Below are 18,586 nucleotides of genomic sequence, written 5' to 3' on the forward strand. Positions count from 1 at the left end.
CATTTTTGCTTAACAGGAGGAAGGACAGCTGCCATGTTAAAAGTACAGCTGCAATGTTTTGAATTGCAAGCAGATTAAATGATTAAGGCCCCTTTAACTATTGTCCCGTTAACTTCCAATTTAACAGGGCAATTAAAAATATAATTAATAAAAGTGCCTCTAAAAAGTGAAGTTGGCAAGCATCACCTTATAAGAAGTCTGCCTTTTGTCACCTTCATAACACCGGACAAGGGCAAATGCTTCTTCGAAGTGGAGCTTGAAAAAGTCATTTCCTAGATTACAGCTTCGACAAACCCTGAGACATCATGACCACAGACTATGCTGCTTGGGGGATTCTGGAAAGTGAAATCTAAAATCCAACCTTTTCCAAACTGCTTCCTAGGCAACAAGTGCTGCAACATATCCATATAATATAAAAACAACGAACACATGTATTTTACTTAGAAATGTTGTATTTAACCTTGTGCAAATGTAACAGAGCTATTAAAATTCACATGATTAATCAGTTTACATTTATTTTATCAGCTTGCCACCACAGTTAAAACTGTCATTTTTTAAATTGATGGTTGTTAAGATCAGTAGCTTTAAAAGCTTCACTGTTTTAAAACATTTTGCAGATTTTCATCTGCAGGCACTAAAAAAATAGACCACCTATTACAAATACAGTATTACAGATTTTTTTAAAAATGCAGGAGGTTAAAACGTTTCCAAGGCTCATAGTGTTCAGTGAACTGTCTTGTGTAGGCTTCATCACTCTGACGTCACTCGGATATCTACAAAGAGAACAGAAATTATGTTACTAGTCCTCAAGACTCCAGATCACAATGGTTTGAAGAAAGTAAATGGGGACGTGCCAATTGCTTGTACTATGTAAGTCAAACTTGTTTGTGTGAAAACCATGTTCTTGAGTCTTGCTTGATTAGTCCATGCTTACATATACAGCATGTATGAGAAGTAAGAGACTTAGTTTGTTATTTCTGCCTGATGTATATATACTTGAAATGTTCTTTTACTTTCTAATTGTTTTGTTTGTATAGCTTTCCTTGTTATTCTCTATTGCAAATAAACAGACCCCCATAACATTTGGTTTGTGTGCATTATTAGGAAGAGCTTATTTCTAACTCCAGCACGCAGATAAGGAACACTAAATATTCTTTTGGCTTGTATGTCAGGGAACAGAAGTTGCAGGGTTTTGTCTCCTGTTGTCAGTAAGACTCAAGGACATCCTATAAGAGCTCAATTGCCTGTGGGCTTGGGTGGAATGGACAAAACAGATGGTGGTGATGGCAGTTCTGTCTTGCAGGACTGTTGTTGATCTTAGTGACCTTATTTTAGAGCAGGCCATGTGTAGGTGATCTAAGCCCTTGACACCAACAGTTAGATTAGTCCCAATAGAGGACTGAGATACAAAACATACTGTAGAAATAATCCAGTCTGAGACTGATCTAATCGCCCTGGCTCAGTGCTTGGGAGTCCTGGGAACTGTAGTTTATTGTGGCACCAGAGCTCTGTGGCAAAGAAGGCTAAATGCAAAACTACAGTTCCAAGAATTCCCTAGCACTGAGCCAGTGCTGACTATTGGGACTGGGAAGATGACAGATAAGAGCAGAAATGAAATGAAGTTGTCTTGGAAGAGGTCATGGTTCCAGATAACCATGAAAAAGACCCTTCCATACAGTGCAATTTTGTTGCAAGTCTCATGTGATGTTCTGGTTATAATATTGAACTAGGATGCAGGAGCCATGGGTTCATATCCCAAACTGGCTATGAGGCCCAACAAATGGTGTTGGACCAGGTGTTATCTGTCAGTCGAATCTACCTCAGAGGGTTATTGTAAGGATATACGTGAGAAGATCTGATTATGGCATCTTGAGCACCTTTAGAGAAAAGGAAGGATTAAAAATTTAGCAAACCCTTCAGATATTTAATGATAGCAATAGTAGAGAAGGGGGCAATTCACAAACTTTCTAGAGGTGAGGACAGAGATGATCAGATGGAGGATAAGGACAGCAGCAAAGCAGATTGCTCCCATCCTTATCTCATCCCATTCGCATGATCAAGGGAAAGATTATCACACACCGCACGCTTATCCCATTCTTCTCCTGTCTGTGAAGTGTAATGGCCCTGTCATTTAGTATTAATGGGAGAAGAACGGGATAAGCATGCGGTGTGTGATGGGATGGGATAAGGATGGGAGCAATCCACTTTGTTCCCGTCCTTATCCTCCATCTGATAATCTCCACTGAGAAGAAACTGAACAACCACTCAATTCCTGCTTACATACATTCTTGTGTGGTGCTTTCATATACTTTTTCCTGAAGTAACACACATTTCTAGAAAAGGACTTGCAGACAAAGTTGTAGGGATTTGTGAATTAGTCCAGTGAAGAAAAATAGAATGAGGAAAATGTTCTCTAATTTATAGATGTTAGGAGGTGCATATGGGACAAAAACTAGTGAACGGCAAAATGATGAATCACTCACTTTTCATTGCCAGTTCATTTTAGAACAGCCCCTTCACTTCGCCAGTTGCTGGATCAAGGTCAACATCATAGAAGCAAGGCCTAGTGGGAAGACCTGGCATTGTGCTCATCTAGAAGGAAAGAAGCGTTATTAAAATGGAGAAATCTGGCGCCCAGAAAGAGGAGAGAAAAATGTTAATACATTCTTCACCAAACCTGGGGGGAAAAACACAGAAAAGGACATTGAAATGACTTTTTCTAATAAGCTTCTCTCAGTCTACAATGGGAACAACATTTTCAAACTACTATTCGTATTCCTTTGGGTCACTATAAGGATGGAAACTGCAGTAGTGTACAAATCCAATAAAAAAATAACACTGGTATGTTGGAGAAAAGTGTGTTGGAATGGAATTTAGGAGAATCAGATTCAGCTCCCCACTGAGCCATGAAACTTGCTGAATGACTTGTTGAGGGTCATTTTGTAGACTTAGTCTACTTCCTTAGATGCACAGAGTGAACTGGTGCATCACTCCATGCATCTTTGCATGCTGATCTTCCAGGCTAACATGACTATGTCTCTGAATTCTATCCTCTCTGTTAGAAGGCAGAGGGAAACCCTTGTGCTCATTGTAATAGAAAAACTGACAGAGCATATCCAAGCATCCTGAAACTTTCAAAGAAACAGAACTTGTTATGAAACACAGAACAAATGCATTTAACACATTAATAGACATTATGGCACCAAAAAATCAACAGGGAATCAGAGAGGCCCCGGGAAGGACTTACTGGGATAAAGCAGAAGGGTGGAATAGACATGATAGCCTAAACTGTGCTGTTAGTCCCAACAAGAATATATCCACTGATTCAACAGAACCTTTTGCCATATTTTGCCATAATCAACCAGAAGTGAAATGAATTATCTATATCGACAAGACAGATAAATTATATAAAAAAAGACGGGGAATAATGGATATCTATCAATGTAAACCTGCTTGAAGACTGAATGTGAGGTATTTGTTAACTTGAACACTGCAATTGTAAATTATTTGTGCATGCTATCATAGCCATATTTATTACCTGTTTGGAAGACAGATATGGATATACAGAAACATGCACACTTGGTAGTGCCCCTGTTGCAACAGTTTTAGGTCCATTTGTTGCTTGGAGGGCATGGTTTATTTACAGCCACGACAGATCAACAAGGACAATTCAACCCCATTTATTCTCTGATGGACTGAAAAGCTTCTGGGAGCTTCTTAGACTCCTGACAGGTAGAATTCCAACACATCAATTCATAAATTCATTCTGGGAGTTCACAAGGAGAGGTGTGCCTGGAGCCCCATAGGAAAGCTGGACTCTTATCCAGCAAATACTCCACCAGGTAAAAGGTATGCAAGGAATAAGATGGTGTAGCTTCCATAGATACAGGAGCAGACTGGGCAGTTTCTTTAGCCTTCCAGCTGTACTCAAAAATGATATAATAATAATAATAATAATAATAATAATAATAATAATAAATGTCTTATTTATATTCCGCTTTTTCCTTGTGGAATCAAAGTAGATTACAAAAGAAAGGTATCAAATACAAAAAATATAGCGTCCCCACCAATTGTAGCATAACAAACATAATAACAATAAAATAATTATAGAAAAAGCAGAAATAAAGAATAAAGAATACAACAAACATAATCCAAATGATGTACACAGATCATGGTTATCTGGGGGCCATTGATAACATTAACAGAGGAAACCTCTTTGATACAAGAGTCTCAGTTTCCCATCTAGAAGAACTAAAATGCCAGTGAACTTGGAATAAAGGATTCTATGTTAACCTGAATGCTGAAAGTGAGAGAGACAAAGAGAGACAAAGCTGATTCAGTCCAAAGGCCTATCTAAGCCAGTATTATATCTTATTCCCACACTGATCAACCAGACACCTATGGGAAACCCACAAGTGCAACATTAAGACAGTAATGTGTCCCACTTATTTTCTCCAACAACTGGTATACAGAAGCATACTGCCTCTGGTCTGGAGGTAATTTATAGAAACCGCAACTAATAGTCACTCAAGGCAGTGAGTCTTTAATCCACTTTCAAAACCTTTAAACGCAGGTGTGGATATCCACATTTTCACAGAATAGGAATAGACCAAATCTACCCATTCAGCTCCTTTAAGCAAAGCTCTTATGTTTAACTGAGATACAGCTCCCTGTTCCTAAGATGTTAACCCCTTGCTGCTGAACTATACCAGCTGCAGAGTCCTTAAGGCAAGACAAAGATGCAATTCAGATGGAAGAGTTTTGCTAGGATACGGCTGAAGTGACATTACATTTCTAAACAGCTTAATAGAATTGCTTTGCACAAAAGGGATCACAGCCTTTAATCAGTTATATGCTTTCTGCAGGTGCACCCGACTCTAGGAACCATTACAATATATATATATATATATATATATATATTAAATTGCCCCATGAAAAGGATGGTGATTTTTCCTGTAAGATATCTCTGATAACTATCTAATTAAAGAACACATTTCAGATGTTAAAAATAACGTTAAAACAAAACCTATAAAACAAACCTATTGCTCTTGAAAATGGCTCCCATCTGCTCCAAAACATAATGGGAATGAAGTCTAAACAATATAGTTTGGCTCTTGGCAATTGCCTTTAACTATGAATGGAGGGGGTGGATGGAAAAATCATTGAGTACAACGTATAGAGAGATTAAGAGCTTTGGCAGGATGAATAAATTTATCAAGGCATGAGCTTTCAAGCTACTTGCTCTGGCTATCAGAAAGAAGTGCTTAGTCTCAGGGTGTGAAAATTTGCCCATCTTGTTTTTGATGAGTTTCTCAGAATCATATGCACATACTCATCTTATACCAAACCAAGCTCTATATCAGCTTGCAAGACCTTTCTCCTCTCTCCTTCTTTCATGGAAATATGTGCATTTTTGGTGCACTTCTTTCCCCAAATGTAAGCATTTTTCTCAGAGGAAGCATTTTCTGCACATTTCACTTAATAACTCTGTGCACATCTGTGCACATTTTTCAAGGGTAGTTGACGTAAAAACGGAAAAATAAATAATCTGCAGAATTTGTGGTTTGCTTGCAGTGACAAAAAACAAAACAAAAATATACATTCATCCTTTCATTAACAATAGTCGTACAGATCATGCACTAGATTAATGTGTAAAACGCTTTGGTGAATGTGAACTTCATCTCCTTCCCTAATTGTCCCTAGAATTCTGCTTAGAAGGCCGTAATGTCTGCTTTTGTGGCTAGGATTTCAAACTTCAGTATCAAGCGGTACGTCTGCAGGCAGCCTACATGACAGGTTAATAAAGGTTATAATAATCAGTGCCTGAGATGTAAGATGCAATCTCCATAAAGAAAAGGGCTATATATATATGTCAGAAAGGGTTGACTGTAACAAGCTTTTCAAATTAGCCAGGCTGTTAACAGTAACAACTGGCTTAATAGTTCACTCAACAAAATGAACAGAAATAATAATAAAAATGCAATACATTTTCACTCTAAGATAGTTTCTATTTGGTCTCCTGGATTTATATCACTCTAGTGCCATTCCAGCAAAATACTCAGGGAAGAGTTTCCTAATCTCTACCTACAAGGTAACCTTGAAGCACAATGCACTTGTTTGGGTTAATTAAAGCAGAAATCCTTCTCACATATTTAGTGAGATTTACTTTTAGTATGTATATAAACATATATATGCTAGTACGTCCCAAAATATAAGAACATTCCAGTAGAATTTAAAGATAATAGAACGAAATAGATTTGTACTACTAAGCTTAATTGATCAGGATCCAGAAGAATTCTGAACTGAAACCAGTGACATTGGAGTGAAGCAGATGGCCATGAAAAAGCAACCTGAGGCCACTGTGGCCACAATCAAAAGATGATGGCTGGCAGGAGCAGCTCTTTTTTCTGGTGGATTCTGGCCACCTTTTGTGGCCTTGGGGCGGCTTCTGGTCATTTTGGGGGTATACTTCATCTAATCGCCATGCCCCTGAAACGGCTGGAAGCTGCTTTCTTCTGTCTGTTTTGGGCCTTTGTCAGGGAAGACTGCAAAAAGACACAGTCTGCAGTCAAAGAGAAAGAGAAGCCTCAATGGATGACAGATGAATCTCTTCAAGCAGTTAAGGACAGATGTGAAGTAAAAGTAAATGGGAACAGGAATAGAGTCAGAAGCCTGACAGCGATTGTTCAGTGGCTTCTGTGCAGGGACAAGAAAAACTACAATAATAATCAACGCAGAGAAACAGAAAGTGACAACAAAAAAGGAAGAACGAGAGACCTCTTCCACAAGATCCAAGAAATCAAAGGGAAATTTAAACCAAGAGTGAGGATGTTCTGTGCCCTGCTGGTGAACACATTATATGACCAAGCAGAAATTAAAAACAAAAAACAGAAACAATACACTGTAGAACTATATAAAAGAGATGAAAGGATGGCAGGTTTATTCAGAGAAAAACCATATGAAGAAGAACTTTCCATTTTAGAAAGTGAACTAGAAGTTACACTCAGAGCACATGGGAGAAATAAATCTCCAGGAACAGATGGGATATCGAAAGAACTACTTGAAGCTAGAGAGACAGAATCTACTCTAGTAGACTGGAAAACAAAACGGCCCACAGATTATTGCAAACATATGTTGAATAATGGAATATACCAAGGAATTTCAAAAGAAAACCAAGCTGTGCTTTATAAATTATAGCAAAGCCTTTGATTGTGTAGATCATGAAAAGCTATAGATTGCTCTTAAAGAAGTGGTGTGTGACACCATTTGATTGTCAATATGTAACCTGTTTTCAGGACAAGAGGCTACTATTAGGACAGAATACGAGAAAATGGAATGGTTTCCAATTGGCAAAACATTTTAACATCCTATCTGTTTAACTTAAATGCTGAGCATATCATAACTGAAGCAGGATTAGACTCCGAGGAAAGAGGTGTGAAAATTGGAGGAAGGAACACTGACAATTTAAGATATGCAGTTGACACCGTATTACTAGCTGAAAATAGCAAAGACTTGAACAATTTCTGAAAAAGATAAAGGAAGAAACTGTGAAGACAGGCTTACATTTGAAAATTAAGAAAATGAAAATAATGACAACCGATGATTTACATTTTGGCTCACTCATTAACCAGAATGGAGACTGCAACCAGAAACAGATTAGGACTTGGAAGGGCAGCTATGAAGGAACTAGACAAGTTTCTGAAATGTCAAGAGATATAATTGAATATTAAAATTAGGATTCTCCATGCCATTGTATTTCCTATTTCTATGCATGGTTGTGAAATCTGAACAGTGAAGAAAGCTGATAGGAAGAATATCAACTAATTTTAAATGTGGTGAGGGAGAAGAGTTCTACAGAAACCAGATTGTTAAAAAGACAAATAAATGGGTCCTAGGGCAAATCAAGTCTGAACTCTCCCTATCTGAACCAGAAACAAAATTAACACAGCTAAACAGTGGCATAGAGACAACGTAAAATACACTGCAAGTTTAAGGCACTCCTAATTATTTCCCCCCACATTCTTATAGCTATACAGATAGAACCTGTATACATTATGAAACTGTCCTGGACTGATTCTGGATCAAGTATACTCATTTCTAGTCACAGAACAATATAGGTTTGGATTACTATTAATTTTTTTAAAATTTTATTTTACAAAATAATTCAAAATAACAAAATAAACAATAACGTATTGCAATACTGAGATAATTTTAGAATTTTTTAAAATATAAAAGTAAAGAAATATTATTTTTCAGTTTTCTTTAAAAACTTCACATCTCTCCAAATTTTCACTTTGACCACATGAAGCTATGTACATGTAAATACAATTAGGCTGTGCTTATGACACTGTAATTTAAAGGTATAATTTTAATTTTGCTAGTTGTTTATGTCACAACTATTACCATTACATTCAGTGATATATGGGAATTATAATTTATGAGTAACATTAATACAAAAACCATTACTAAGGATTCTGTATGGTGTGGTATGGGAGGAGATCAATGGAGGGGGTGACACCATGAGTTATTGCACTGGGTGACCTCAGCCCTAGTGACTGAAATGCTCTTTATTACTCAAGACGAGGGCCATATCCCCCACCCCATAATGGTAATGAAAATAGAAATGTGAGTACATTAGCCATCAGAGATTCTCAGATTGATTTAGGGTTTGCAACATGGATGAGTAGTTGCAACAAGGAAGAAAAAATTAGTGTCAGTGTTACAATGCATCTCTAAACCTAGCTAGAGATCACCACAAAGGCATTTTGCTATTTCTGCGCCCACATCTGACACGCCTCCCAAGGTGAAAAAGGTTGATCACCCAGAGGTGTTTGGAATTCCCTCAGGAGCTGCAAATAGTTAGATGGAGGGCTGCCATTTTGTGCTGTGCCTAATAGAAAGTTTCCTCCAGTAGTTCTAAACTATGAAGGAAACAATGCAGCTCCAACACACAGAGCTCTCTATAATTTTGCCATTCTGAAGAGATGTTAACAAGCACAATTCTGACTGACTGAGTGGGTTTTAATAATGCCATGTGTAATGACAACGATGACAACAAAAAAAGATTCTGTTAATGGCCTCATGAGCTTCAAGCTTGTGGCTTGAAAGAGAAATTATATCGTCTCAAGACTGAATTTATTTTTGCTTCAGGCCTACACCAAACAGAATGGGGAGGGGAACGTGAGACCTACAGGCTGCAAACAATTCTCTTATGTGGTCCACAAAGTTCTCTAACAGTTCCCAGAAGGGCTATTTTTAAAATAAATAAACAGGAACTTTTGGTTGCCTTTTGCTCAAAAACCATGCCAGAAGAGCTCCAAATGCATAAAGAATACACATGCATAAAGAATGTTCCAGGTCCCTAAAAATACCCTCTTTTCTGTCAGCTGTAAAGATGACACGGAAAGGGATGTCACAGCACATCTGGTCACCATTTTGGCTGCCGTATAGCTGACTAAACAGGTATTCAGTTGTGCAGATGAGACATCATCTCACAGGGTGGGGATCAGCCCATCACTTCACAGGGATAGCTATTGCTGCTAAGAAATTAGCGTTATGCATACAGAAGGGTCTCTTCTTCAGATTTCTGGCCTCCCCATGTAGAAGATGATGGAAATGGGAGTGTGTGACAGAACTAATAAACTCAACTCTTGTGTATTTTGACTACTTGGATTTAATCACGTCTGAACATATTGTAAGTCAGGGGTAGGAATCATGTAGCTCACTAGATGTAGCTGGACTGTAACTTACAGCATGAACTGCAGTGGTCCTTGGTATCCGCTGGGGTTTGGTTCCAGGACACACTGTGGATACCAAAATCCATGGATGCTCAAGTCCTATTAAATACAATGGCACAGTAAAAAATGGTGTCCCTGATATAAAATGGCAAAAGGAAGATTTCCTTTTTGGAATTTATATATTTTAAAAAATATTTTCAAGGAGTGGATGCTTGATTCATGGATAAAAAATGTGTGAATACAGAGGGCCAATTTAAAATCCCATTATTCCCACCTTTACCTTTAAATATTTTTATTTCTAAAAGGATGACTCACTTTGGTCAGTGGAAATTACATCTACAACTCTTGCCAGTTAACTGATCTGGGACACTCCTGACCACCTAGCCTTGTGCATTATCTCTATTATCAGCAAGCAAGGCCTTTTTGGTTCACACTGGCCAAAAGCAACTATCTGATACGGTGTGATATTGTACAAGGGTTGTGCTGAACATTTTCATATTTTACTTCTCATTTATTATCAGTCTTGCCTTTTTAATCTATCTTTTAATAGTATCCCTTCTTTGTAATTTGTATTTTAATATGAGTAATTTGTTCTAAGGCCTAAATGCCCTGAAGTCACCAGCTCCCAGCCTGGAAGTTAGTCAGGATTAGACCTGAATGTGGGACCACCAAGGAATATTAGGTGCTGCGGGATATATTCAGAGGAAGGCAATGGCAAACCAGCTCTGAATACTACTTTCCTAAGAAAACTCTAGGAAATTCATGGGGGTGCCATAACTCGACAAGCAACTTGAAGGCATGCACACAAACACTATAATTTATTAGCCTAAATCCTATTCATTACTCCCAACTAGAGTAAATCTACTGCATCAGTAACTGAGTGGTGAGTCAACATGTATATACAATATATATAATTCAGAGTGGAATTGTAGATAGCAATGCCAGAGGGAAATGAAATGCACAAAGGACTGGCAGGGACAATTACATTATTAAGACTGGGCATTTACCAGGCTACTGCTGATAACACAAACATGCTGGTAGTACGAAAGCCAGTTAACATATCTCAGCTGGGAGAGCCTATATGCGAGAGCATAGCACTGCATACAAAGTACCACATCCTCCCACCACCTGCCAGCTGCCAAGTCTGGGGAAGGGAAAGAATAGGCGATTTAGATACCAGAGAAGCACCTTGGTGATGGTGGGGGATGGAAATGCCCTCTCAAATGCCATGCACCTCGCAGGAGCTCGGAGCACCTGGGCCTTCATGGTCTGAAACACCTCTGCATCCCTTCCCACCCCCTCAAAGAGAAGAAACTGCAGCAGCTCTCCACTTCATGGCTTGACCCATCTCTCAGGCATGGGAGGCTTTGGGATGAGGTCTTCTATTCCTCATCCAAAAAAGGACTTACATGTGTGTAAGCAGAGATTACATGCATGTACTGCACTGATAAGATGCCAGCCCTCATCTGTTAAGACACTTATTCTGTATGTAGGAAGACAGACACTACCTTATGTACTTAACCTTGGTCCATCTGGCCCCATATGCTCAGTGCTGACTAGCAGTGGCTCCAGGGTTTCAAACAGCCCTGAAGAAACTAGAAGTGAACCTAGGATCTTCTGCATGCAAAACATGGGCTACAGAGTTCTATAAGGTAGTCCTTAGGACAGTGTCTGACAGGCATTCTCCAAAGTGTTTCCATCACCATTATCATTACCATCGCAGAATTCAAAGACATAGCCATGTTAGCCTGGAAAATCAGTATACAAAGGGACCCTGTTAAACCTTTGAGACTAACTGAAAGAAAGTTGGTAGGGTGAGCTTCCATAGATTTGAGCCTACCTCCTCATATGCATCTACCTAACATGCATATGAGGAAGAAGGCTCAAGTCTATGAAAGTTCATTCTGCCAACTTCTTTCTTTCGGTTAGATTCTAATAGATTCTACATGGCTTTACAACCATTATTTTAAATTACAAGCACAACTCAGTTAACAAAGTCTATGATAAAGAAGCTCCATTGCACAAAGTCTGCCCAGCTTCCCCCTTTCCTTCTCATTCTCTTATTTATTTCATTTATATGTTGTCTTTCTTCCAGAGTGGGACCCAAGGCAGCTGAGGGCTTCTTTTTTTTGGCAGCATTGGCACTGGGAGCTTGGTTAAGGAGAGCTGGAAAACACAGACTTTAAGTGTTGGGCTGCAGCAGTGTGTCTGCAGTAAACAGTACAATACAGCTTGAGCTGGGGGAAAATGAGATTTTGCTCTAATAGATTCTACTGTACTTTCCATGGTGGTAGACATGTTATCTTGTAGCAACTTTGAGACTAACTGAAAGAAAGAATTTGGTAGCATGAGCTTTCACAGACTTGAGCTACTTCCTCAGATGCATGTAGGCTCACGTCTAAGAAAGCTCATTTTCATAGACTTGAGCTAATAATAATAATAATAATAATAATAATTTATATTCTGCTTTTTCTCGAAAGAATCAAAGCAGATTGCAGGAATATCAAGATAAAATCACATACAATTTTTAAGTACAATTAAAAACCCCAAACCCTCCCCCAAAACATAAAATCATTAATCAAACCCTAAAAAGAAATTAAACAGGAAAAATTTAAAACATTCCAGGACCAATAAAGTAAAAAAAGAAGTAGTTCCGGGCAGATTTGGGCAGCTACTGCCTCAGATGCATGTAGGCTCACATCTATGAAAGCTCATGCTACCAACTTCTTTCATTCAGCTAGTCTCAAATCTGTACAAGATCCCTTTGCATACCAATCGTATTGTAGCTGTACCTGCCTGCCTACAGCAGCTGCTTCCAGAAACCCTTACTGAGGATTAACAGTGAACAGCAAAATAAAGAGAAAAGGGTGAAAACAGATAAGCCTGCCCACCATGTTAAAAATAACACAGATCTGTAAGTCTGGCCATCAAACTGGAAATCATAATTGGAAGCGGTTAAAAGAACAAATCATTCCTGGATGCAATTTGAAATAAACCTTTCAAGTGGCCTCTAGAAAGTTCAAAATATTTTTAATTTACTTATGCAAGGCTTACTTGACCTGGTTGTGTCATCTCACATATGCATAGTGTTAGTTTTAAATGAAAGGTTTGCTGAAATTGCTTCTTTTTTTGTGGTGTCCTATCCCTATTCTTACCATGTTATTTCTATCTCTGGTACTAATTTTTCTGTTAAGGAAGTAATTTCCAGGAACACATCTACTTCATTAACTGAGGTGTACTTGCATGCCCAGAAACATGTCTCTGTGTTGTGCTATTTCTCCCACTAGACTTAAAGGTCCTCTTTCTCAGCACAGGCAGCATTCTTTTGCCAAGCAACTGGCCCCTTCAGTTGTCAACCTTTATCCTCTTTTTATGTCATATGGTTTATTGGAGAAGACTGTCTTTAAAAAACACAAGTGAGTGCTACTGACACACTTGTATAAGATGCTTGGGGATTTCAATTAAAACCCAAGGAGTCCAGATTTGGAGATGCCAAAACAAAGACAAAATGTTTTAGTCTTCTGCACATTCCTGCAACATGTGCTTTTCTATTTATACCCAAGAACATTTTTTTTTGTTGCTAAAAAGCCTGTCTTGGAAGAAAGCGTGTTTCTTCCTCAACTCTTCCTTCCTCCTTTTTTTGACCTCCAGCCAGCAATATTTGCCATAAAATTATCATGAGTCAATCTGGATACAGAAACATTCTAGCAAGGCTGAAAATTTTAGAAAGTGGGCTGGAGATCTAGTTATTTCAGTGTGATATAATGCATTGTATATAATGCAGTGGAACAAGCTGCCTCTAGAAAGTGGTGGACTTTCCATTGCTGATGGAAAACAGACACTGGAGAGCAATTTCTCAGGGTTGCTTGTACTATGGATTCCTACAGCAGGGAGCTGGAGTAGACCACTCTTTAACTTTATGATTCTATGAAATATTTGAGAAAATGATCTCCTGTGCATATCCAACACACCTACATGCTATTCCTGTACTCACCGAAAGGTCAGTGAATAAGATCCTGCATCAGACAAATTTGAAGAAGTTATGGCTTCACTGTCTCCTGGTCTGAACCCTGAAATCCACCTTAAAATCCTGTGAGGCACATTAAGGGATGAAGTTATGCAATGCTGTCTTGCAGGGTCCTATTGAAACTTATCAGCATACGGCTGCTCATTGGTAGGATGGGGTTGGATGTGTCATCCTCCACTGCCCCACGCATGAACACCACAGAGCTCCATGTGTTGGTGCAGCTGTTTGGATTTCAAGGTGGATTTTAGGGGCATTTATGATTGTGTTAATGATATAACAACTGTAAATGTGAACAGAAAACAGGTATGATACCATAGGTCTATCTTATGACATCATAACTAAAGGATGCTGGCCCCAGATTCTCCATGTGCAAACAGGATTTACACCAATCCACTTCAAGTCCACAGGATCCACAATGGACCAAACTTTGTTTTGCTAAATGCTCATGGGCTCATACAATGGAGCCCTTGTCAATACTACATCTCAATATTTTGGCCTATCAAGTGGGTGGTCAGTCACATGTATGGACACAATCCTGAGTCTGTCTCCAAAGACCTCAAGGGTCAGTATTTCTCCAAGAGCCAATTTTCACATTAGGAAGGCTGTGTAAGCTTGGGGCTCCATGGCAGTGGTGAACACACTTCAAATTTTAGTTTGAACTTTTGAATGTCAAAATGCTGAACCTATTTTGAGGATAGGGTTCAGCCCTTTGGACAGAGTAAAAAGTGAGTGGACCCACTACCCCAGAAATGACCATCCACCACTAGAGGCCTTGCTTTAAGTCTCACCACCCAACCATCTAATGATATGGTGTTATTAATGGTTTTTGGCACATATTCAAAAAATGCTTTGGTTTTCTTTTGTTATTTTTATGTTGTGATTTTATTGCACACTATTTTGAAAGTCCTAATAGATAAGCTTGTGTGGTGGTTTGAGCATTGGCCTATGACTCTGGAGACCAGGGTTCAAATCCTAGCTCTGCCATATGAACCCAGTGGGTGACCTTGGACAAGTCACTCTCTCTCAACCTCAGATGATGACAATGGCAAACCCCTTCGAAGAAACTTACCAAGAAAATCCTGTGATAGGTTTGCCTTGGGGTTGCCATAATTCAGAAATTACTGGAAGGCACACAAGAACAACATCTATTATGGCAAGTAGTAATCTTGTCTTGCTCATAGGGAGTTGGCTTTCTGATCCTGAGAGGATGACGTCTCAGGCCAAACAAGGTCACATATCCACATCCTCTAGTTGGTCAGGAACTGTAAGGCCCAAAATATGCTGTATATGTAGCCTCCAGTCCACCTTGAAACTACATATGCAGAGCCATGCAAGAATAGATGAGCAGCAGCCCTGCTGCATCAGGAAAAGTGGCAGCTTGTCTAGCACATTTCAAGTTTCCCACAAGACTAATTTTTATGTAATTAAATATTGGAGTGGCTGATATGGTTGTCCAAATGCCTATACGAAGCCCACAAGCAGAACATGGGGACAATAAAGACACAAAAATGGAATCATAAAAATGGAAGGGATCCCAAAGGCCATCTAATCCAACCCCCTGTCATGCAAGAATATACACCTAAAGCACTCCTGAAAGATGGCCATTCAACCTCTCCAACAAAGAAAAGTTCACTACCTTCTGAGTTAATCCATTTTACTGTCAAATAGCTCTTACTGTCAGGAGGTTCTTGCTAATATTTGAGTGAAATCTCTTTTCTTGCAATTTGAACTTATTGGTTCAGCTTCTAGTTTCTGGAGCAGAAGAAAACAAATGTGCTCCATGTATTCTAAATGACATCCCTTCAAAATATTTAAACATGGTTAAAGATCATTTTGTAGCAGGAAATTCCATTTATTTATTATGCTACCTCTTTTTTTTTTAACTGATTCCCCACACACATCTGTTTCACTGGAAACCCCCATGTAATATGAGACTTACAAGAGAGGAGGAAAAGGTGTTGCTCTCCACATGTATACATTTCTACACCTCTATCAAGTTCATTTTTAAAGATATAGCTGCCATCATTTTTAGTATGAGTTTACAAAGATCTGCCGCTGGTCTGGAGTGGACTAGTAGCCATCAAGACTGTAAGCATCTTTAACCTACTTTCAAAACTATTAAAAGCTGGTGATAAAAAAAACCCTATTTAGAAAGAATTTGGCACAGGTAAAGCAGTTCTGATAAATAGTTATCTAACCTCTCTTTAAAGCTCTTCAAAGAAGGAAAGTCCATCACACTCTAAGGCAATCTATGCCATGGTCAAGCTGCTTTTACAATAATGAAGTTTTTCTCAATGTTTAGTTTGAAACACTTTTCTTGTAATTCAGTACCAGTTTCTTGCTCTGTTCTAGGAAGCAGCAGCAGATAATCTCATTCCATCTTATATATGACATGCCTTCAGATATTTAAAATGGCAATCATGTCACCTCTCAATCGTCTCTTCTCCAAGCTAAAAATATCCAGTTCCCTTAGTTGCTGCTCTTATTGCTTGATTTTTAGATCTTTGATCATCCTGGTTGCCCTCTTTTGAAACCTAACTATGAAGCTGACCAGAATAATGCCTTTTCATGAGACGATGGGACAAAAACTGAACACATCAGCCATCCAATAGGCAGATAGGTGGGGGCATATCTGTACATGAATGAGTGGGTTGAGTGTATGGATCTCTGAATCAATCTTATAAAGAACAACAGCTCTTCATTCTCAAAATACAAACCTATATGCCTTTTAAGACTTGTTGCAAGTCCTCTATGGAAGATGCAGCAAATAAAGTGGAATTGCCCCCAAACACTTAAACCCATCCACTGTTATTTTGACAGGACATAGTTCAATGGGAAGGCAAGGTTGCATAGGCAACTCTTAGCTCCTTGAGCTAAAAGGACATCGGAGACAGGAAAGGTCTCTGAGTCCAAGACTAGAGAGAGCTTGCTGCTGTAGATGGACAAAAAGGTCTCAATCAGGCAACTCTAGATGCAGAGTTTGAAATTAATTATTTTCAAGCAATATGGTTTCCTATAATGAACTGCTTCTTTACTTTTCATTAATGAGATATCTCATCTTAATAATAGTACAATGGATGGGAAGAACGACAAAAAGGGGCATGTGTATGTAATAAGTAACATTTTGTAAAGGACTTTTTAGAGGTACAGTGGGCCCTCACTGTGGACCACCAGTGGATTGCCATAATGTTATCTAATGGTGGCCACATGAATGCACAAACGTCCACAATGCCACCATTGAATAATATGGGGTTTGTTATCCACTTTTAAAAAAAGATCCATGGGGAACCCCAGAACCAAACCCCGCTGATACAGAGGGCCTATTGTATTTTGAGCATTCCCCCTCCCCCCGAGATTTATGTCCAGGTTTTATGTCAATCTTTTCATCATCTAGAGGTTTTAGAAGTAATGAGCAATGTGGGGAAAACATTGCAATATTAAAAGGAGCAAATTGCTTGTGGGTGTGGGGCTTTCTAATGAGTTACATAACAAATTACTTCATTATTGTAATAAATTACTTCCTGGAAGTGGCTCTCAGGCTGTGGAATTTCCTTCTGCAGAAGGCTGAACTACCCCCCAACCTATCTTTTCTTCCGATGCCAGGCAAATACCTTCTTAAACAGGCACGATTTGGGCACCTAACTGGGTACTTTTAATTGGGATAGGGTATTCCCACCCTCCCTTTCTTGCTCTGTATTTAACTTTAACAGTTTGGTGTTTTTTTTCATTTGTTCTTTAATGTTATACTGTCGGCCCTTCTAATACACGGATTTCCTATACACGGATTCAAGCAACCACGGTTTGAAAACGTTCAATAAAAGTATAAATTTCAAATATCAAACCTTGATTTTCCATTTTTTATAAGGGACACTATTTTGCTATGTCATTATATTTAACTTGAGCATCCACTGATTTTGTTATACACAGGGGATCTTGGAACCAAACCCCAGCGTATAACAAGGGTCTGCTGTATGTGATTGATGTTTTAGCTGCATTCTGTTTTAATCCATGTTGCCATCCACTTTGAGTCCTGCACTAGGAGAAAGGCAGGATGTTAAATAAACAGGTAACTTTCCAGCCTCTGACCAGACTGAAAAAAATCAACTCAAGGGTTCCCCTATGCCATACTTACTGATCCTACTAATGGATACACGAACCCGGCACCCACACTGGCTCTGACATCTCTGATAGGCAAGACAAATCCAGTGGGGACTCCTTTCCATTCTGGGTCATGAGACAGCGACAAGTGGGTTTTAGCCATGCAGATAGGCAGGTTTCCAAATCCCTGGAAGATGAAGAGAGAAGAAACAAATACTTTATATATAAAAAGAAGAGACAAATATTATATGGTTGGCCCTTGGTATCCCTGGATCTGCCACCTGCTGATTCAGTCATCTGCAGACAGCAAGCCTGTGTTGTCCCCAACAGCGGCACATGCATGTGCTGCCATTAGGGACAGTCCCTGTTGTCCTGGTAGTTGCACATGAATGTGGCTGTGCTGCCATTCGGGACAATGAGTTCTCTTGGCAACAAGTATGCGCCACCACTGGGGACAACCGGGGCTGTCCCTAATGGTGGTGCAGCCACTTGTACGTGATACCATTGAAGTCCTGTTGTCCCTAATGGCAACAAGGTGCCAGCCAAATGTGATGTTTGATGTCCAACATGCCTTGTCAGTGTGGCATAGTGGTCTGAGTGGCAGGGTTCAATTTCCCGCTTGAGCAGAAAAAAAACCACTAGGTGATTTTGGGTAAGTCACACTCTCTCAGCCACAGAGGATGGGAATGGCAAACCTCTTCTGAAGAAGCTTGCCAAGAAACCC

General features: G+C 39.2%; 1 protein-coding gene across 1 annotated transcript in view; it reads right to left on the reverse strand.

Annotated features, from left to right (window-relative positions):
* Window positions 1-449: 449 nt before the first annotated feature.
* MTHFD1 (methylenetetrahydrofolate dehydrogenase, cyclohydrolase and formyltetrahydrofolate synthetase 1) overlaps window positions 450-18,586 on the reverse strand; it is a 113,875-nt gene continuing 95,738 nt past the window's right edge. The window contains exons 26-28 of the mRNA XM_089522726.1: window positions 17,897-18,049; window positions 2,484-2,592; window positions 450-773 (exon numbers count right to left, since the gene is read on the reverse strand). Of these exons, the coding sequence (XP_089378852.1) occupies window positions 2,503-2,592; window positions 17,897-18,049 (243 nt within the window). The 3' untranslated portion in view covers window positions 450-773; window positions 2,484-2,502. The remainder of the gene's footprint in view (window positions 774-2,483; window positions 2,593-17,896; window positions 18,050-18,586) is intronic.

Source organism: Sceloporus occidentalis, unplaced genomic scaffold, assembly GCF_023333645.1.
Source record: "Sceloporus occidentalis isolate IW3139 unplaced genomic scaffold, rSceOcc1.0.p SCAF_4, whole genome shotgun sequence".
NCBI classification, from domain to species: Eukaryota; Metazoa; Chordata; class Lepidosauria; order Squamata; family Phrynosomatidae; genus Sceloporus; species Sceloporus occidentalis.